Source organism: Glandiceps talaboti, chromosome 19 (assembly GCF_964340395.1).
Source record: "Glandiceps talaboti chromosome 19, keGlaTala1.1, whole genome shotgun sequence".
NCBI classification, from domain to species: Eukaryota; Metazoa; Hemichordata; class Enteropneusta; family Spengelidae; genus Glandiceps; species Glandiceps talaboti.
The window spans coordinates 13,750,548-13,773,827 of NC_135567.1; the positions used below are offsets into that span (position 1 = coordinate 13,750,548).

Here is a 23,280-nt window from a genome sequence, read left to right on the forward strand (position 1 = left end):
TCATTACTAGCACTTCTACAACCACCCCTACCACTACCACCCAACAAACATCACCACCACTGCTATCACCATCTGAACCACCACCACTTCTGCCACTACTAGTGCACCACAATCACTATCACCACCACTGCCATCATCTCTACCACCATTACCATCACCACACGGAGAGAATGCTCTAAATATGGAATCATGTACCAAATATGGACACATGTACCAAATATGGAAATCAATTTGGAAAATCATCTACCAAATATGGAAATTGTTGCTCCAAACATGGAGATTATGCAAATAAGCGGGACAGCATACAGATAAATGGCATAATCCGATTACATCGCCCTATAATCCATACTTACTCCTAAATATTTAATACTTCATGTTTTGATAGATTACCTCAGGGGAACTTGATAAAATGAGTAAAATTTTACATAATTTATGAGTAGTTGTGTGTATTCAGCTGCTAAGACAGGTAACGAAAGTAGTGGAATTATAGTTTGATGAGTTTGTATACAGATGTGTTTTCGTTACTGGATGTGAGTTAGCCCCAAATATGGAAATTGAGTACCCAAATATGGAAATTATAATCCAAATATGGAAATCAAGTACCCAAATATGGAAATCATACTCCAAATATGGAAATCAAGTACCCAAATATGGAAATTATATTCCAAATATGGAAATCAAGTACCCAAATATGGAAATTAATTCCAAATTTGAAAATCATGTACCAAATGTGGAGATATGCTCCGAATGGATGTGAGTTAGTGTATGTACAGAGAAAAAAATAGTCTATGTACTGAAATTGGTTTTCTGTGCCTACATCTTGGTTTTCTGTGACTACATCTTGGTTTTCTGTGACTATATCTTGGTTGTTCTGTGACTACATCTTGGTGTACCGTTAGTGCAACAAACTGTAAGTGACTACAGCAAATTTGTGAGTACATTTTGTTACAGTGCTGCCAATCAAAGTATGATACATTCTCAAATTAGATCTGTGTCTTTGTACAGAATTTAGTGGGTTCAGATCAAAGATGTGCTGCAATTGTGTGCGTCATTACTGATAATTTCAACCATAACAAATTTCAAATTTGGCACCTCTTACAGTTACCAAGGTTTGTTGTCTAATACATCACTCTGTACATCTAAACCATGACGATATCTACCAATAGACAGGGTTTATTTGCAACAATGAATATTGCACGTCTGTTTGACAGTGTTATCAAAGTAAACTGTTATTTAACTTTTCTACTAAGTAGGCAATGTTGTGGATATATAATGAGTCTGTTCTCCGAAGAGCTATAATTATTTGAAACAAGTAAAAATTTGGCCAATTAAGTAAAAAACGGTAGGGTGGGGGTGGGGGGTGGTCTGAGGCATAAGCATAAGAATTTAGTTTGTTATCCAACATTGAACTATTAATCTCGCCCCTAATCCTATGTAATCATTATGGCTCTACTGATATGATTACAGTAATCTTAAATTAAATCCTGAGACTGAAACATGTGCCTTTAACTTTGTAAGTGAATCACTCGTGAAATAAAACACTGTTTTTCATGTAAAAATCTCAATGATTCAACACAACGTTTATGTACTTCTAAGTCTATTTGTAGATTGTAATGAATTCCTAAAGTAGTACCTGACACTTTAGTTTGTCCATTTACGCACACATTTATTTAAATTTGAATCGTTCTACTGTGTGCACAGCTGATTTACTGAGTAGTAATATTTCTTCCTTCAACAACAGGAGAAAAATGACTCATACTGTACGCACACATGAATAATTGAGTGTCATAACCCTTTCACTGAAACTATTTCCTTCCCAAATTATTGGGGTAAGGATGTCACAGTTTTACAAGAAGTTTGTAGTTTATGTCACATTTTTACATAATTTTGTCGTATGTCACTTTTTACAAAAATGTAGTTTGTCAAGAATTTTGTAGTGTGGCACATTTTTACAAGAATTTTGTAGTTTATGTCACATTTTTACAAGAATTTTATAGTTTATGTCACATTTTTACAAAAATTTTGTCGTTTGTCACATTTTTACAAAATTTTGTAGTTTGTCAAGAATTTTGTAGTTTGTCATATTTTTACAAAAATTTTGTAGTTTATGTAACATTTTTACACAAATTTTGTACTTCGTTTTAGCCACCACAAATTCTGTTTAGTTCTGTTCATCCATTGTTCGATTTGAAAGTATAGAAAAATAATTGCGTGTCAAACCATTCCATTGAAACTATTTCCCTCCCGAATTATCGAGGTAAATATGTCCCATTTTTGTACAGATTTTGTTGTTTGTTTTATATCAAATTTTGTAGTTTTGTTGTAGCCACAAATTCCATTGTTCGATTTTAAAATTGAGTACAAACAGATGATTGAGTGTCGTAACCCTTCCATTGAAAGTATTTCCCTATAAAATGATTGGGTAACGATGTCACTTTTCTATACAGATTTTGATGTTTGTTTTAGACACAAAATATGTAGTCTGCTATATCCACAAATGTCATTGCTCACTTTTAGTGTTGAACGCATAAAAATAATAGAATGTCATAACCCTTCCACTGAAAATATTTCCGTCACAAATGAACAAGTTAAAGAAGTCGAATTTTTTTGCATAAATTTTGTAGTTTTCTGACAAATTTTGCAGATTCCTTTAGTCCCAAATTCTGTTCGAATGAGTGCATATATGTAAATGTAATTGAATGTCGTAACCCTTCCACTGAAGTATTTCCCGCCCAAATGATCAATGTAAAGATATCAAATTTTTTGCACAAATTTTCTGGATTGTTGAGACAAATTTTCAAGTGACTTGATACAAATTTTGTAGTTTGTTTTTACTTGAATAAACACAAATAATTGCGTGTCGTAACTCTTCCACAACGAATTTCCCCACCCAAATGATCAAGATAAAAGTGTCACATTTTTGCACAGATTTTGTATTTTGTTTTTGAGACAAATTTTGACATGTTGAATCAGTTATTTATTTCTTGACAGATTTTTATGACTAGTTTTGTTTTCTTGTATTTTATGCAAATTTTTTTTCAACTAGGATGGAAAATTGTACCAGATGCTTTCCGTGTCAGAGTTCATACTATGTACGATATCAATACTTATAATTGGAAAAAAATTTCAAAAATTTTACGTTAGAAATTTCTAGAAGTTGATAACAACGTAATGTAATTATAATCATTCCTACTGGACTTGTTATTGTTTTGAATGGCAACAGTTTCACATCCTATTCTGGACGCATCTTCAGGCCGACTGATGATCTGATGACAGATGGTTGGTGTCACCTGACAGAGTAGAATTGTCATGTGGTGATGAAAAACTTAATTGTATAGTTTACTTTTACCAGAAAACTGATTCTTATTCAAATAATTTCCTTGGGAATACAGGAAAATTTTATACTTTACCTTACCATGCAATTTCTCTAAAAGCATTTCATGGTTTCTCTATATTGTACTTAAAGTATACTTACGTAAATTATCTAAACTTAAAGTATACTTACGTAAATTATCTAAACTTAATGTGTACTTTTAAAGTAAATCATCTAAGCTTAAATTGTACTTAAGTAAATCATGTAAACTTAAGTAAATCATCTAAACTTAAAGTGTTTCGCAGGGAATTAGTAAGCGGTGCGATGATTATGCCTTTCCTGTCAAAGTGTGCAAAAAATTTGCATATCATCCGGAGTTTGGCAGTTTTAACAATTTCTCGTCCAGGATTTGTTTGCATGGAGACACCACAGGATAGCATTCTATTCATTAGCAAAGCAAACACCCCAGGCAGTGATTTACTATAAAACTTCTCTGTTCACTTACAAAGAAACCCCCCAGGCTATTATGAATTGCAATGAGAACACTTCCACTCTGTCACAGGTTTGTAAAAGTGTGTGTCAATGATACAAAACATGCTTATGCTAGGGAGTCTAGACCTATATTACCCTAACCTAACCATGTCCAGTACCCCCTAGCAGGAATACAAATGTATAATCTATTGTTCAGTCCACTGTTCTACATTCTAACCTAACCCCCTAGCTTGAATACAAATACACATCTATTATATAGTCCACTGTTCTATATTCTAACCTAACCCCCTAGCTTGAATACAAATACACATCTATTATATAGTCCACTGTTCTATATTCTAACCTAACCCCCTAGCTTGAATACAAATATACATCTATTATATAGTCCACTGTTCTATATTCTAACCAAACCCCCTAGCTTGAATACAAATACACATCTATTGTATAGTCCACTGTTCTATATTCTAACCTAACCCCCTAGCTTGAATACAAATATATATCTCTGGTATAGTCAGTCCACTGTTCTACATTCTACCCTAACTCCAGCTCCCTAGCAGGAACTGCCTTCTGATCATGTACTGCCAATGCAGACTCGTTAGGGTGTCCTATTAAACTCCCTAGGTTGAATACAAACATGTTTTTTTGGACAGTTTGGTTATTGTTCGATGTTAGAACTACTTCCTTGCCCATAGATTGGACTAACGTCTGATCATGTATTTCCAATGCAGTCAGCTTAGAGGGTCCAACCAAAAGCCCTATTAAACTCCCTAGCTAGGTTGAATACAAATGTGTATTTTTTGTACAGTAAGGCCACTGTTGAATGTCTTATATCCTTGCCTATAGCAGGAACTACCTTCTGACCATGTACTGCCAATGCATTCTGGTTAGGGGGTCCTATCAAACTCCCTAGGTTGAATACAAATGTATTTTTTTTGTACAGTGAGGCCAATGTTCACTGTTTCATATCCTTGCCTATAGCTGTGTTTTTGTCAAAAAGTGAACATACGTCTGCGAATATAATTGTAGATCAGCTTATAACATAGGGTACTTAGAAAGATAAGATTTGCTAAAAGATTACGAGACTGCAAGCCAGTAAGTGATACCCTGAGGCAGATTGAAAGACGAGTGAAACTGAAAATTGACTGCTTAGTAGTTATTTGGATTAAATGTATACATATTGTACTTCGTTACGAGTACGGAATTATACAGTCACTTCACTTATTCACCGTTTAATGGAATTAATATGCTCCTGGAAAGTCTTTGTAGTCTGGGAATGTCAATCGATTATATTTCCGGGAAAGACGTGGGAATTTCATACCAAACTTGGTTAGTTGTACGGTTGTACCATGATTTTGGTTGTCTAAAAACTGGTTAAATGCCTGAGAAACTTTTCGTAGATTTTACCTACTTACCACCGTTAACAAAAACACTGGTAGGGAACCCTGGTAAAATGACTAGAGAACTCAGGTAGATTTTACCTACTTACCACCGTTAACAAAAACACTGGTAGGGAACCCTGGTAAAATGACTGGGGAACTCAGGTAGATTTTACCTACTTACCACCCTTAACAAAAACACTGGTAGGGAACCCTGGTAAAATGACTGGGGAACTCAGGTAGATTTTACCTACTTACCACTGTTAACAAAAACACTGGTAGGGAATCCTGGTATGACAGGGGAACTCAGGTAGATTTTACCTACTTACCACTGTTAACAAAAACACTGGTAGGGAACCCTGGTAAAATGACTGGAGAACTCAGGTAGATTTTACCTACTTACCACCCTTAACAAAAACACTGGTAGGGAAACCCTGGTAAAATGACTGGTGAACTCAGGTAGATTTTACCTACTTACCACCCTTAACAAAACACTGGTAGGGAACCCTGGTAAAATGACTGGGGAACTCAGGTAGATTTTACCTACTTACCACCCTTAACAAAACACTGGTAGGGAACCCTGGTAAAATGACTGGGGAACTCAGGTAGATTTTACCTACTTACCACCCTTAACAAAACACTGGTAGGGAACCCTGGTAAAATGACTGGGGAACTCAGGTAGATTTTACCTACTTACCACACTTAGCAAAAATTGTAGCCATGGCAACTGTGGTTTCGCAAGAAATAGTGGATGTGGAAACTGACATCAACTTAAAAAAGACAATATAAAAGTATTCTTCCAATCTGTAATGGCTGTACATCTGATGAGAAGAAATAAACAACACAGAGACCATTTGGAAAACAATGGAAAACCTGAATTAGACATTCACACATGAAAAAAAATAAATAAATAAATAAAATAAAAAATTTACCTACCCTACCTATTTTAAATTGAATGTGATTGGAACCACGCAATTTCTTTTACGCCTTATAAGGAGACACTCAATGAACCTGAAGTAGGTGACTTTCATAATTTTCACACCGAAAAGAAATTACGTTCAGAGATTAACTCTTTTGCAACTTATAAGTATGGTAAAATGATCTCTTTAATAGTCTGAGATGATTTCAAACGATGGTAAACCATAAATATCTAGTTACAAATCTCTCGTATTAAGTTTTAGATCTCAAGTTATAGGAATTAATGGGGTATGAATTTAATTTCTATTATGGGTCCCGTTACATTTAATACCGTAATAACAAGAGTCTTGTTTGGTATTTTAGCAAAATGGAATATATATCAGAGTGTTAGAACCATCGCTGAACAGAGATGTGGGCCAATACACTTTACCACCATCTGCGACAGTATTTTGAAGTCGTACACGCGTAAACAACGTTGTAAGCTTGGATTTATCCAAGTATTTTTGTGCAGTACAAAGTATTAGCTCGCATAGCGACTCAATGACTAGTACGCATGTGCGTCCTATATACTATGCAATGTTTTTTTTGCTGGTTTTACCCAAGGATGCATTGTGGCGCAATGAATATGCATGTGCGTTCTACATACTATGCACATTCTCGACACAGAGGGCGCTATTTACAATATCATCATAAGGCACTCAGTCACAAATGAATCTACTCTGTGTGAGCTTATGGGCTTTGCCTAGTTATGATATTAATTTATTTGTAACTATTCATATGCACAGATGAGTCTTCATCATAAAACGAAATATTGTGATTTTATACGAAGATGCATAAAAACATTTCATATTTCTCAAGCTAAGTTGTATGTTGAATATCATAGTGAGGAAAATTCAACCTAAGGGGCCTTACTCAATATTGAGGCCCTTTAAGCCACTTGCCGCTTACCACTGCAGCCGGGGTTTGAATTCTGGGTTTGATTAAATTTACCACATACTGTAAGTAAGAAGAGTGTTGTTCATTTTAACTCTACCGAACAACACAGCTACAAAATGTGTAAAAAGTGTGTTACTGTAATTTGCAAATACAATAACAACATTTTACACATTTATTAATCTTTTGCAATGTTTTGAGTTACAAACAAGGACTTGGTCAATGTTGTTTCACATTGATTTTTCAAATAGGAAGCCATGATAAAATTGTTTTATAAATTAAAAATCAAAAATAAATACCCAATCCTCATCCATATGGCCACTTTGTAACATAGTGTTTGATGACTATTTTAGATCATTTTGTATTGAAAAAAAATTATGTAGTGACCTAGCTCCTGGCTAAATAAATATATTTTAAACATCACATCAGTCTATCTTGCATCATCCTTGTGTGTCCAGGAAAAATAACACATCGCAATATTACCTCTCATTTCTTTCTTGATTTTAACTGAGAATGGGTTTGAGTTTTCTTTATCAAGTAACTACAAAAGTTTTATTTTATTTCTGAAATGCATATTACCTCAACAAATTTGAATTTGGAGGCTATGTCAATAGTGTGACTCAGAAGATGTGAAATTATCGACGACCATTTTGAACATGAAGTATAGTTCAGATATATTTTAGGTAATTTTTTTTCTACATTTTGAAAAAAATTAAATGCGATCACTCAGTTTCTTCTTGATTTGAACTAAGAATGAGTTTTCTTGAAAAAAGTAACGAGAAAAGTTAAAATTAAAATTCTAAGGTGCATACTAACTCTAAACTTAAATTAGGAAGGTATATCAATAGTGTCACACAGAAGATGAATGTGTTTGGTAACATGATCTGAGGGAGACTCCTGCAAATATAAGACACTTTACTTAGACCGGAATTATGATTACGTATGTGCATAATTTTACGCTTGACTGGTACGTAACTTCAATCAATCAATACTATTGGAGTGTATCTGTCATGTTTTGTTATTTAAGGGAGACATCGGATAATTTGATTTTCATTTAGAGTAGAGCTCCCTGATTGAATAATGGACTCCCCTCTGCGTTGAATAACAGGTATTATAAGTTCAAGAGCATCACTTTTCGTCCCTTTGTCTGTGAATTACGTGCTCAGTAAGTCGAGAGGGTATATTTCCGTCGTTTTGGATTTCCCTGGTGAGATGATAAACAGGTAGAAGAGCTGTTGTTCCTTTTTTCGTGTGTTGATTTACATGACACACAGTGGACAGTGTTTTTCCGTAGCTTTGGATATCTCGAGAGTTGAAAAATTAGGAACTGGAAGTTGACGCATGTCATATGCCGTTCTTTCCTTGAACTACACCATCCATAATACAAAGTGTGCTACCATCGCCGTGGAGATTCCCCTCCGAGTTGAAAACCAGGAATTGTAAGTTCAAAACATTACTTGTCATTTTTTGGTTCTGAGGGTTTGTTTCTAGATCTGTTGCCACGGATTTCCGCCAGTGAATAGAAAAATGATAATCGTAAGTTCAAGGTTGTCATTACCTTTTTTTCATTGAATTACATGATCCAAAAGTCAGGTGGGTTTGTTTCTAGATCTGTTGCCATGGATTTCCCCTCGGTGATTGGAAAAAATGAGAATTGTAAGTTCATCTTCAAGTGCTGTAGTTGTCATTATTTTTGTCCATTGAAATACCTGTTCCAAAAAGCCAGGTGGGTTGGTTTTCATTGCCTTTGATTTCTCCTGGGAGTTGGAAAAATTAGAATTGTAAGTTCAAGAGCTATGGATGTCATTACCTCTGTGTATTGATGGATTTCTCCTGAGAGTTGGAAAAATGGGATTTGGAAGTTCAAGAACTATATGGTTGTCGCTACCTTGTGCATTGAGAGTGTGAGTTTCCGTCACCTTGTCAGTTGTAGAATATGACTTCGAAGTTCAAGAGCGTCATTTGCCATTTCTGTGTTGAAGTACAAGATCTGAAAGTCGTGAGGGGATACTACGTTTGTATTTGCATATAGTTTCTGACATGTTCAATTTCCCTGTGAGTTTAAAAACCAAAAATCGTAAGTACATGAGTTTCAATCAGTTGTTGTTGCATCATCTGTTGGTACCGACACTAAATCTCTTAAGTCAAGAGGATTTGTTCTATCACCTTGGATTTCCCTTGTGAGTTCAAGAACAGGAATTGCAAGTTAATAGCCGTCACTTCTTTCAGATTTTAGATACCAGTGTTGTAGGCTACTGTGATGTTTCCATTCTCTACATATTCCACAATGGTTATCGTCCTTCCATCTGTGAGTTAGTCTAGAACTTGAGAGGGCTTGTTTTCTATAGTCTTTCTCTCCACCATATAGTTAGTCTAGTTCCTATACGGTATCGTTACCATTTACACCATGTAGAAGTATATATGCAATCTCTATCTCCACTGTATAGTCAGATGACTTCTCTAGCACAACATACCACTGACAGCAGTAGTTTTATGCTATTGCAGCGTTGATGTAAACGCCATGATGTTATCGCGTTTTTAATGCTATTGCAGCGTTGATGTAAATGCCATGATGTTATCGCGTTTTTAATGCTATTGCAGCGTTGATGTGAACGCCATGATGTTATCACGTTTTTAATGCTATTGCAGCGTTGATGTAAACGCCATGATGTTATCACGTTTTTAATGCTATTGCAGTGTTGATGTAAACGCCATGATGTTATCGCGTTTCTAATGCTATTGCAGCTTTGATGTAAACACCATGATGTTATCGCGTTTTTAATGTTATTGCAGTGTTGATGTAAACGCCATGATGTTATCGTGTTTTTAATGCTATTGCAGCGTTGATGTAAACGCCATGATGTTATCGCGTTTCTAATGCTATTGCAGTGTTGATGTAAACGCCATGATGTTATCGCGTTTCTAATGCTATTGCAGCGTTGATGTAAACGCCATGATGTTATCGCGTTTTTAATGCTATTGCAGCGTTGATGTAAACGCCATGATGTTATCGCGTTTTTTAATGCTATTGCAGCGTTGATGTAAACGCCATGATGTTATCGCGTTTTTAATGCTATTGCAGCGTTGATGTAAATGCCATGATGTTATCGCGTTTTTAATGCTATTGCAGCATTGATGTAAACGCCATGATGTTATCGCGTTTTCACATCACACACTTTCAAACGAGAGACTGAGTTTGTACCAGCTGTTAGTGTGTGATTGATTAGTAGCACTGACATACGCTGTTCAGCCTGTCCACAGCAGAAGATTTTGTAACATTTTCGGTAGAATTTTCCCACTTAACTATACGTGGAGAAAGAGACCAGAGAAAACAATAGATTACCATAGCAACAAGATTCAATCAAATGTGGATATTTATGCATGGACTTATTACTGGTATTAACTCAAAATGGCGATTTTTATTGAATATGCTGTGTACGACGTTTGCAGAGATGTAGTTTCTTTCTGTAGCAACAGAATTCCATCAAATATCGATAGTTATACATGGATTCTCAACTCAAACCATTTGTGATTTTGTGCCTTTTTGAGAACATTATTCTCTATAACTTCGCATATAATGCCTGTAGTTGCTTCACAGATTACCATGGCAACAGAATTCTATCAAATATAGATGTATTGGTTCACATATCAATTCAAACTGTTGGTGATTTTTACAACTTTTTGAGCGACTTTATTCTCCACAACTTTGCATACATGCATGTAGTTGCTTTACAGATTACCATGGCAACAGAATTCCATCAAATATAGATGTAGACACATAGCTTGGTGAAATGAGATTTTCGAGTATCACTTGAATGTTCAGTAGTGCGTGAATGAACAGAAAGCCTTCTGGCATATCTTGTGTACATTTAACTTTCAGTTGAGATGACGGCGTACGACTGCAGATGTTTCGTTAGATTTCCTAGAGTAGAAGAGATACTCTAAGGATTTGCGAAGTTCTTTTACACTGGTTCGACAAATAATATGAACACTTTTCAGAGACACATTTTTTTAATAAGGTTTTAGAACCCTGGTTACAGATAAGGTGAAATCTGGTCAAATTTACACTTTCCTATACATTCAGTGTTTTTAATAAGGTTTTAGATCCCTGGTAACAGATAAGGTGAAATCTGGTCAAATTTACAGTTTCCTATACATTCAGTGTTTTTACTAAGGTTTGAGAACCCTGGTAACAGAGAGGGTGAAATCTGGTAAAATTTACAGTTTCTTATACATTGTGTGTTTTTACTAAGGTTTTAGAACCCTGGTAACAGAGAGGGTGAAATCTGGTAAAATTTACAGTTTCCTATACATTCCATGTTTTTACTAAGGTTTTAGAACCCTGGTAACAGAGAGGGTGAAATCTGGTAAAATCTGGTAAAAACGTTGGCAAAGGAACTCATGCTATTTTCAGATCTGAGTTTGATTATATCATAATTGCTTAATATAATTATGAATTATGGATATGAATAACTAATATGAGTTAATTAAATTTGAAGTAATTTGATTATCAGACACTAGAAATACCTCAACACCAAGTGCAGAATTTCCGAGAGAGGTTACCTGCTCCAAATGGCCTTCTTTATCTGACGTATCTCATCGGACATATCTTTCTACCACTTTCCCATTTCACTAGTACTGCTTCCATACCTTCCCAGGCTATATCATCATGCATGTATATATTATTAATATAATGAGTGTGCAGTTTAGATGGAAATTCATCTGTGTTGGTAAAAACCCATGGATGTACAGGGGAGAAATACATCCATGGTAAACCATAGTATCGAATTGAACTTCGGTTCCAAACACAACCTGAAAATTTTACCTGAAATTTTTGACTGAACATTTCAGTTTTGTCAACAATTGACCAGGCATCTATAACCCCTTATTAGACTTGTGTCTGTAAGGTCATGTGTACTGAATAGTGGGTCAATCTGTTGACAAAGACTGACGTGTACAGTCGAAAATTTCAGGTAAAATTTTCAAGTTTGTGTTTGGATGTAATGTAAAAATGTCATTTCTTGCTATGTACACTAGAGGGCGCTATATAAGTTCCTTTTCATGTCATTTCATCTTGCAGTCATGATTTCTTGCTATGTACACTAGAGGGCGCTATATAATTTTTTCCCTTGTTTCATTTTATCTTGCAGTCATGATCTACTTGTGATGTGTAGACAGTTAAACATGGAGGATTCTGTACAAGAGATTATGCATCAACTTGGTGCGGACGAAAGTGGACGAATCTCGTACGACGAATTCGCAAAGTGTCGGATGCAACTTATGAACGAAATCAACTCTGCCGCGCAACAAATGGATAATAATAACGGGAATGAGAATAATCCCGTGGAAACGAAATGTGATTCCACAAATTCCGGGAGTAATCCCAATTTACAAGTACCAAAAATGACGTCATGGCCGACCAGTAGTGATAATAGTATGGGTAAGTGTTCTGGCCTAATAAAAAACAATTGTGTGGTTCCGATAGTAGTGATATCAAAAACAACCATATGAGGCCAAACAACATTAACCAGGTTTGAAAATGACAACATAAACTGCCAGTTCCTTAAAACCCAACCATAGCGGGGGCTATGTCATTTTCAATGACTTGTTTATTTTATTTTATTATATTTTTTTTTTCTGTGTGAGTGTCTAGTTCAGGTTTTCCATTATTTTCCATATGGTGTCTGTGTTGTTTATTTCTTCCTATCAGATGTACAGCCATTACGGATTGGAAGAATAGTTTTATATTGTCTTTTTAAGTTGATGTCAGTTTCAGCATCCACTATTTCTTATGAGACTTCATGATTTTATTATTATTTTTCTCAAATAGGTAAAAAAAAAAGTTTAGGGTTGGCAGTGAAAAGCTAGGTGGGGGTCGGGTAACCGGAACCAAACAATTATTTTTTTTTGGGTCTTGTCAACTATATATACTTCAGTGTGTTCTTTTGCTTTCAAAAACTTTCTGTTATTTTCATTCCACTCTTTTCCTTCCGTAGGTGCGTGTTCTGGTGGCGTCAGAGAAAGCTGGGAATACGATTCAGGTGCAAGAGACCTGAGTCCAGAACCCAATGCTTTGCAAAAACTTATGGATGGCGCCACCAGTGGTGGAGCTGCCGGACAGAGCTCAAACTTCCTAGAGCTTGCCAACACGGTAAGACATGTTATTTTGTTTGTATGTCGTGTTTGTTTGTTACTATGACAACAAACTTGTGTTTGTGTGTTACTATGACAACACACTTGTGTTTGTGTTACTGTGACAACAAACTTGTGTATGTTATTATGACAACAAACTTCCCTTTTTGTGAAAAAGGGAACTTGTTTGCTGCTTGTGTTGCTATGACAACTTGTGTGTGTGTTTCTATGACAACAAACTCTTTATGAAAAAAGGAAAATTGGTCTAAAGTTTGTATGTCTATGTTAGAAGTTTCATTCTCAACAATTTTTCCTTTTTTTGTGAAAAAGGGGAAAAATTTATTTATACTGGTAGGTTTTTTTATCTGAACAATTTTTCCTTTATTTGAAAAATTGAAAATATTGTTCATGTATGCAATAATGATTGAACATTTTTGCTGACTCTTGAGATGATCAATTGAATGTTGTAAAGAAGTACTTGATTGATTAATTAATTAATTAATTAATTAATTAATTAATAATGTTTGTGTTTCATTCAATCTTTCAAAGAAGACATTTTGAATTCTTGAAATGTTAGATTGGATCCACTTTTGTTAAAGCTTGAAAGTTATGGTACTCAGATATAATGATTTAGTTCAACATTTCTTAGTTTGGACTTGTGATGGCGCCAAACACTTGTAATTTTAGTCTCCAGATGGTTTTGTCATATGCTGACTTTAAAATTGTTGATAGAAAATTTATTTATGTAATATCTTTGAATAAAAGATGGAAGAACTAATCTTTCTGAGGTCATAACATTTTTTTTCTAGAATTCATAAAATATAAAATAGGGCACAACAGTATGATTATAAACAAAGTGGATTGAAACCAAAGTTTAGTATAAAAACAAAAGATGAGTAATAATTTTATTGGTGAGTGAGGGCGCCAAACAATTTCACTTTTTAAGCCCCAAGCAATTCCATCCATAGTTGCTCTGGGGAAGTTTACTTCCCCAGAATTTTACTTTAGTAGAAAACTTAATAATACTAGCAAAACAAAAGGTGATAAAGAGATGTATTTAGTCATGTGAGGGCAGCAAATGATACTGTTTTGAAGTCTATTATCAAATCTTGTCGAGACAAAGAGGTGTTGTTCTTTTGTTTTTATTGTGAAAATTTAAGAGCGAGTTTGTTTCTTACAGGTTGCTTAAGAGTAAAAGTTTTTATACAGGAGTGTTTTAGTTGTGTGAGGGCGCTAGACAATATGAAATTAAACCTGTATTCTTCATTTAAAGTTGCCATGATTACATACATATAAACAAAAATGTCATGGTAGTTTAGTCATGTGAGGGTGCTGTAACATTCCATGCTAAGATGTCTGTTACCTTGCAATAGTAAGTCTTATTACATCCATTATCCAAGTTATCCAATAGACATTTTGAGGCACTACTTTACTATGATTACATAAAAACAAAGGTTCAAATAGTTTAGTCATGTGAGGGCGCTATACCATTCCACAGTAAGAATTTTGTTTCCCTGCAAGAGGATTTCCAGTCCAAGTTAGTGCTTGATGGATGGACATCTCAAAACTTTACATTTTTCAGGAACTACCTTGATTTCATTAAAACAAAAGTAAATGCTACTTAAGCCATGTGAGGGCGCTATACTATTCCATTGTAAAGTTTCTGTTCCATTGCTGTGGAAGAAACACAGAATTATCTGAGGTAGCACTTGATAGAGGTCACGAAAACTGATTACATAAAAACAAAAGTAAAATGCTAGTTAAGCCATGTGAGGGCGCTATACTATTCCCTACATTTATTTTTCCATTGCTGGAGAAGAAACACAGAGTTACTTTAATTCTAGGTAGCACTTCATAGTGGTCACAAAAACTGACATTATCAGGGACTATTTTAGAATACAATAACATCTCTATCTGTCAAACTGTTGTGGTTGACCACTTTTCAGCTGTGTAAGTTAGCACCTAATTTGAAGCAACCATTGTTTACACTGATAACACATCCTGGGTGGTTTGCCAGCATGTGATATGTCATACAACAGATAATTAAAGTGAAATAATACAGTGTGGTGTAAATAATGAAGTGAAAGACAAAAGACATGATGACTGCAACTGACAATTAAAGATATATCTCAATTTCCGTTAAGTCAGTAACATTTGACATCGGAAGAAATACTCAGTAAAAAACTTAGAGACTTGGATATCTAGTGTTGTGGCTACCCGTGTACAATAACAAACATTTTACACAAACTTTTTAGCTTTTTGCAATGTATTGAGTTATAAACACAGACTTTGTCAATATTGTTTCACATTGGTTTTTCAAGTAGGAAGCCATGATAAAATTGTTTTATAAATTAAAAAATCCAAAATAAATACCCAATCCTCATCCATATGGCCTATTTAAGGATTCATAGCCACAGATACATATAGCCTCCAGATTGAGGCTGTAACAAAGAAACTTTGAACTCAAATCCGTGAAAAAAGAAGCAGCCATGAAATCATGGAATGGCTTTTTCTCCGCAAGTCCTGAGTCAGAAAATTATAAATATATTCAATATCTTGTACTAAACAATAACAATTGCAAACTATATTAATATTTCATATGAATTTATCTATTAATTTAAATTATTATACTCTTTCATATATAAACTAATTGTTTTCAAATATCTATATTTTTTCAACATAATAAAACTGTTATTGTGTTTATACTCAAGACTGATATCAAGAAAACAAAACTTAGTTTTTTAAAATGTTCCTGAAACCTCATACTGTGTATTTCATCTAATAAAGACATTCTCAACGTATCAAATTACATATTTCACAATATCAATTTATGTTTTGATGATTTGAAATTGTCATATTTTGGGAACTTTTTTTCTCTCAAAACAGCAAAAGTATAACCCAACTACAGTATTTTTGCTAAGATTGGGGAACCATGGTAACAGAAAGGGAGAAATTATTAGTAAAAATGGCAGTGTTTCCCCATTGAGTTTATGGTAATTTTGGTAGGAAACCCAGATAAAATGACATGGGAACCTGGGTAGATTTTACTTACTTACCACCCTTACCAAACAAACTGGTAGTAAACCCAGGTAAAATAACATGGGAGCTCCCTGGTAGATTTTACCTACTTACCACCCTTAACAAAATCACTGGTAGAGAACCCTGGTAAAATGACAGGGAAACTCGATTGCCTAGTATGGAAAATGACATCATCGGATCGTTTATAAGTGATATCCTAATACCAGGTTTGAGTTCAGTTAATTGTAAGTGATGGTTAAGTATGCTTCAGTAAGTACAATACTGTGAGTGACTTTTAAATATGCAGAATAAATCTTGCCCCAAAATGTATGGCATCAGCTTGTGTCCCTTTAATTGGGTTATTAGGTCTAGACATATATATGACTCAACCGAAGTTTACAAACTTTTGCGAGGCATTTAAAATGTGTTTAGAGAAATATTCTGTCTTCAAATATTTAGTTTGTTGTTTTTACCAATGATATTGTATCTGAATGTTTAGTATTGCATAAATATGACATCATGGGTCATTAGCATGCGGTGACCTTTAACCCCAATGCATTAATATGACATAATGGGGACATGACCTTGTCATGACCTTTGACCCCATTACCCATCATTCCAAGTAGGTCATGACAGCTACATTGTGACTCCATTTGTCATGCTGTGCCTAGCAATTGTCAAAACAAGGATGTCTTAAGATTGATGCGTTTAGGACGAGAAGCGTACATCACCGTTCGTTGACCTTAGTTGACCTGTACATTGACCTCAGTTGACCTCTTTGTCGGCTTCATTTGAATTAATTGACTGATTGGGCTTAAAGTTTGATGACTGACAAAGCTGTTGAAAATGAATGATTCAGATACATTTTAGATGACGAATGTCTGTCAGTATTCACTTTAGCTAAGTTGATGTCTTCCTGTACTGCAGCTGCAGTTGACTCTTCTTCTCCACTAAATTGATCGGAAAAGTTGTATCATGATTAACATTTTTGTAAAAACAAAATGGTTATCTGGAAGAGGTGCACAAAAGTTGGTGATGATAGAACCATAGAAAAAGGGGGGAGGAAGGGGGGGGGGGTTCTATATAATATGAAAAATAATAACAATGTTAGTGTTTATTAAGTGTTTTCCCACACTGAGGTCGAAGGTACAGACCTATAATGACACAACCCATTATAAATCTTCAACCCTGGCATGGACCTATAATGACACAACCCATTATAAATCTTCAACCATGGCATGGACCTATAATGGCACAAGCCTTTGTAAATCTTTAACTGGGCACAGACCTATAATGACACAAAAAAATCTTCAACCCTGGCATGGACTTATAATAGCACAACAGCCCTTAAATCGCTCTTTATATTTCCTTTCGAGACTCCCTGACAACCCATAGTAGCCTCTGTTTTAATTCAAACTTTTTATCCCTATTGTCTTAGTCATAGATTATTCATAAAACTGATTGTCTGAATTGTCCTGCAAAGTTTGTTTTAATGAGATAGTGACAGACAACAATTGATGGGGTGGAGTAGTTAAGTGCTATCACTACCAGACAACTCAAACAGCTGGATACCGCCACCAAGCTGTGCGACCTTTGACCCCAAGGACACCCCTAGATATAACATTACATCATACTAGCACTTAATATGTTCTTTGTACAGTAGATGTAACTTTAGACATTTTTGAATATTTTGTGGAGCTCATCTCACTTTTCATCAAATTCTCACATATCTTGTTAATCTTGTTTTTTGGTGTGACAAATTCAATCGATAATCTCTGAAGTTTCATTTTATAATTGCAAACAGCTTAGACAGAATTGAAAATTTTGTTAGTGTATCTTCTCACTTTTTGCCAAAATTAGTTATTCACTTTCTTTGAATTTTGTGACGAATTTTTTTTCAGATATCTGAAAAATCTGAAGTTTTAGTTTTTTGTGCGTGCGTATTGCAGACTGGAAACACAAAAGTAGTAAATCATTTATAGATTTAATTAATGGAAACATTTAGACCTAAAAATTATAACCTTTCTCTTTCCCGCCAAAAATGATGATCAAAAATTCTTGTTTGTTTTCAACTTTTTTACTTTTTTCAAATTTATTCTAGACTGGATCAGAATAAGTAAGCCTAATCAATAAGTTTGTGTCAAAATTTAGCTAAAAAATTGTTTAAAAACTTTTTTTTGTAGACTTTTGAGTTCATTGAGTCGTTGCAAAGATTGAAATTTACATAACACTGTAGGTGATGAAGATATTTTTACATACAAAAATTTTGCATAAATCAACTGTATTTTAGACTGGAATAACCCAAATAGTCCACAGCAGTAAATTCATGCTAAAATTTAGCGCAAAAAATGGCTAAAAAACTTGTTTGATAGACTTTTGAGTTCACTTGAGTAGCTGGAATTGACATAATATTCCAGATAGTTGACAACACAATTATGAGATGAAGTCATACAGAGAAGAATGACACACGTCACTGAGCTAAAATGTCGTCCCAAAATAACCAAAAATGAAATTTAAGTAGACCACTGATCAGTGGGTGTCTAGATCTGACAGCTTTGGCTGACCCATTCATACAAAGCATGGAAATAGTGATGACTTAGTCGGAGCAACAAACTATAAATTTACATCGATAGTTATGAAAATGAGGTTTCCATGACAACATGAACAGTACGTTAACAACATGGCGGCATCTGTTTTTGAGATCGGTTGCACAAGCAAGACAGGGAGGACATACAGCAACAGTGAGTAATACATGATATGCATGTGACTAAAGTCATAACAGAGTTCTGATTGTGTAGTTTACGGTAAGTTTTCCCGCCTAATTTATCTGAATAATTCTTGTTTCTTCTAAATTTTTTGACAAATTTCACCTTTATTTTTGACTATAATCATAGAATCTTTTGTTATCTATAGATTTGTGTAAGTTTGCTGTAACAAAAAGTCCTTTGTACGAAATTGTATAGCAAACTATTTACAGAAATTTTTTTTTTTTGTAAATTTTTTGAAAATTACAATATAATTTTAGACTCAAGTCATTCAGTTTGTTCATAAAAATGATTGGTTTGAAGATTTTAATTTGCTAACGATCAAAATTTGTAAATTTTCATAAAAAATGGTCTTGAAATTCTCACTACTGTGTGACATGTCTGACAATGAAGGACTTAGCAACAAAGTTTGTTGTACAGTGCTAAAGGCAGGAGAAGTAGTAATTACATCAGCAAAGTTAGGAACTTATTTCTGTTTCATTCTCTGTGATTAAAGTTTTCCGGAAGGCATAATTCCGTGACGTTCATGTAACCTTTCCGTTAGTTTGTGTGTTTACTAATTACTTGTCGAATACCACTAGACTTTCTGACATGGAGTCGAATTTTTGTGATTTTCCAGAATCGCACATTGCCCCTAGATAAACTTTTGATTTTTGTCGTCTGCTTATTCATTCCCTAGAAAATTCTTGTTCAATTGAATCTTTTAGTTGACATGTACTTTTGGAGAATATGTTACATATTGTGTTTTTAGTTGTTTTGTGGTTATTTCTAAAATTTTCACAAATTTTTTGAAAGATTCTAAATTTTCATCAATATTTGCTTTAATTTGAACAGATACTATAAACAAATGTGAAAAAGTTTTCAAAAATTCTTTATTTTACAAATTTTAATCATGAAATGTTCAAATTTAGCACAAAAGAATCTTTTGACGAAATATGGCAGCCTTTTGAAAGCACTAATCGTTTCTAAGCCATGTTATAGTTTGTTACTACATTCTTAGAGTAACTGTGGCTATCAGCCTTTGTAACGTGAAATCAAGACAGCTGAAATTCTACAATTACATCTGACACGACAGACTTTAACAAACAAAATAACTTCATTGGAGAAAACAAGTACATACAAACAAACTGAGTCTGAGTCAGGAGTTGTTTTGGTTTGAAGAATTTTTTGTATTCAACGAAAAAAAGTGAATTTTGGAGATTTTATGATGGCATGGAATTGGATCTCACTGCCGGGATCATTGATTTCCAGATCATTTTCCGATACTTTTCCAGAGAAACTTGTCACAGCAGGGACGTGTGTTCTTGTGAGTATATGTCTGACATTCTGTAGATACCAACTGACATACATGTAGTCTGCTTGTTCATGAGAAGTGTGAAATGTATGCTGTAGTCTGCACGACAGATTTTGCCCACAAAAATTTCCCCCCAAAATGTTCTTGTCAAATATCAAAATTTTAGCATTATTGTTAAATTTGTTCGATAATTTTGAAAGAATATTTTATAAGTGGGTGCAATGTCCAACATTTACAGAAGATGCGGCTTTGCAACTGACTCTGAAGTGTAGTCTTGTTGCACTCTAAGTACTTTCCCGCCAATATTACCGAGCAAATATTGTCGAAAATTCAGAAATTTTTGTGTGATAATTTTACACAAAATATTGAAAGAGATTTTAAAATGGGTGTAATTTCGAAAATGAATTGACTTTGTTGTAACATATCTTATCCTGGACAAATACAGTCGTCTGCACAGTTTTTTCCCGCCAAAAGGTCCTGAGTAGTGAAATTTAGTAATTTTGTTCAATTTGTACAATATTTTTTGAAATCAGACTATGGACAGAATGTCTGAAGTTTAATAAGGTTGAGCTGACACAAAAGTAATGGCTGACTAGTTATAGTTATTCCGTGTCAAAATTGTAAACAAATATCGTCCAAACTTCAGTGCTTTTATTTAACTTTTCTGATAATTTTTGACAGACTTCTTTGGCATGCTTGTCATAGTTGGTACAATGTCCAAGATAGACTGTTGCTGACTCTGAATTAAGTACCTGAAATACAATATTACTGCCGAGACACATCCTAAAAATAATGAACATTCGATTTCTTGGTCGACACCATAACTTCCACTCCTTGCACTTCACGTGCATTACCATAGGCATGCGTGAGAATAAGTCAATATTACTATAAGCATGCATGAGAATTAGTCGACATTCTTGTTCTATTTTGACCCTCTAACATGAGGTAAAATCCTACTGCAGGTAGTGAAAATTTTCTGCACACAATTTTTCCCTCCAAAATTTTTGAACAGATATTGTCGTTACGTCAGTCATAATTTCAATGTGTCAATGAAAATAATATTTTTTTAAAGAAAATTTGCTCAAAATTTATTTAAATGTGTTTCAAAATTTAAAAAAGTGTACTTTCTTGATTTTGTCACAAAAATTATGCATCAAGTGCAGTTTGAATAGAGATGAAAGGTCAGAGGTCATATTCAGTCATATTTTTGACAGTGACAACTTACATTGAGGTTAAAGGTCACGATACTCTATCAGATGTTAAAGTCATGAATTCCAAAAAAAATGTCCCGGTTTTAAGGTTGTTGAACCCTGGTAACAGAGAGCGGCAAATCTGGTCAAATGTAAAGTAGAAAAGTGTACACAGTAAAAACTAGACATCATTGCAACAATTCCTAGACACAATTCAAATTTTTATGTTCAAGAATTGAGTTACTATGGTGATCCATCTTGTGAGACTTTGGAAGTTTTTACTATAAATTTCAAAATTTTACTGTCTACACAAAAACGAGGTGTAAATGTTTTGCAAAACTCTCATACGTTGATTTAAATGACTTTAATATGTGATGTCTTTTCATAACATTTACTCAATCTTTGATTTGTTATGACAATCTGTCTTCAAATTTGGCGCTAAGTAAACATAAATACGTGCTTATATATACACGGAGATCACTTCTGCTAACGCTATCTTGTTTCCTGTATGTATGTATGTGTGTATGTGTGTGTGTGTGTGTGTGTGTGTGTGTGTGTGTGTGTGTGTGTGTGTGTATGTATGTATGTATGTATGTATGTATGTATGCATGTGTGTGTGTATTATGTATGTATGTATGTATGTATGTATGTATGTATGTATGTATGTATGTATGTATGTATGTATGTATGTATGCATGTATGTATTATGGTACTAGTATTATATTTTTATAGCCTGTTTGTCTATGAAAAAAAATGTCAATATTTTGCAAAAATGTTTCAAGTTATAAGACAATACATTTATTTCATTTATTTTTCTTCGCTCAGCCAAGAAAAATACAAGTGACCTAAGGGGCCCTTGTCACTATGAGACGCTCAATAAGACAACCCTTAAGTCATGAGTGTTTTGTGGCTGAACGAAGAAAAATATAATTATACCAGCCAGTAGTATAAAAAAATGAGGGAATGTAATGGTAATTTTGAGCGTTTTGACTCGTGTTTCGGACAAAGCAGAACCAGTGATGTAGACACGTGCTGTCGTGACATAGATGCACCTTGTGACAGAATTTTTTTGTTAACCAGGCTTGTATATCATTTTGAATATATGATGGCCGTTGTTCAACATATCTAAATAAATTCATGCCTGTCTATGCATAAATCACTCACAATAATAATATCTTGTTTCAAAAATGTAGCCAGGGTGATCATGTTACATCATAAAATTCTGACACAAATTTGTGTAACATATTAACCAATATCTTGTGTCGTGTTTTGTAATCATTTATGAAGACCGATATTTCATAACCATATTAATATCATAAATTCTAATTCCTATATTTCGTCTGTACTATTTACATAACTAATATTTCAGATCTTCTCAAGCGAACATAATAAATCCGCAATGTTAAACAACATCTGCACAATGTTTGTAATATTAGACAACTTCTACGCAGTGTTTTTCATGTTTTGATAAAGTCTGTACAATGTTTGCCATGTTTTGATAAGATAAAGAATTTATGAATATTCGTACATTGTTAAGTAGTCTATCATTCAACTTTGAATCCTATTGGTCAAAAGCTGTCATATCTATTTGCATAACATGATACTCCAAATTCTATTGGACAAATGGGGAATCACTAATTAGCATAAAATGGAACTTTAAAGTGTATCGACCAATAAGTATAAAAAAATCAAATCAATTTCTATCTGGCAAAAAAAAAAATATTTCTGGTCATGACATTTTGTCTAAAATGGTCTGACGACGTTAAATTTTTCAATTTTTATTTTATTCTCAACAAACCTGTTGCTTAATCTACTATTTATGACAGTTACTGTTCTTTTTATTTAGTAA

General features: G+C 34.1%; 1 protein-coding gene across 2 annotated transcripts in view; it reads left to right on the plus strand.

Moving 5' to 3' along the window:
- The window catches only part of LOC144450319 (colorectal mutant cancer protein-like), a 234,225-nt gene that overhangs the window by 35,557 nt on the left and 175,388 nt on the right, over positions 1–23,280 (plus strand). The window contains exons 2-3 of one of the 2 annotated variants that reach the window (XM_078140917.1): positions 12,183–12,472; positions 13,029–13,183. In XM_078140917.1, the coding sequence (XP_077997043.1) occupies positions 12,183–12,472; positions 13,029–13,183 (445 nt within the window). Of the gene's footprint in view, positions 1–12,182; positions 12,473–13,028; positions 13,184–18,731; positions 18,924–23,280 lie in introns of those variants that run through there. The other variant, XM_078140918.1, reaches the window with a different exon arrangement.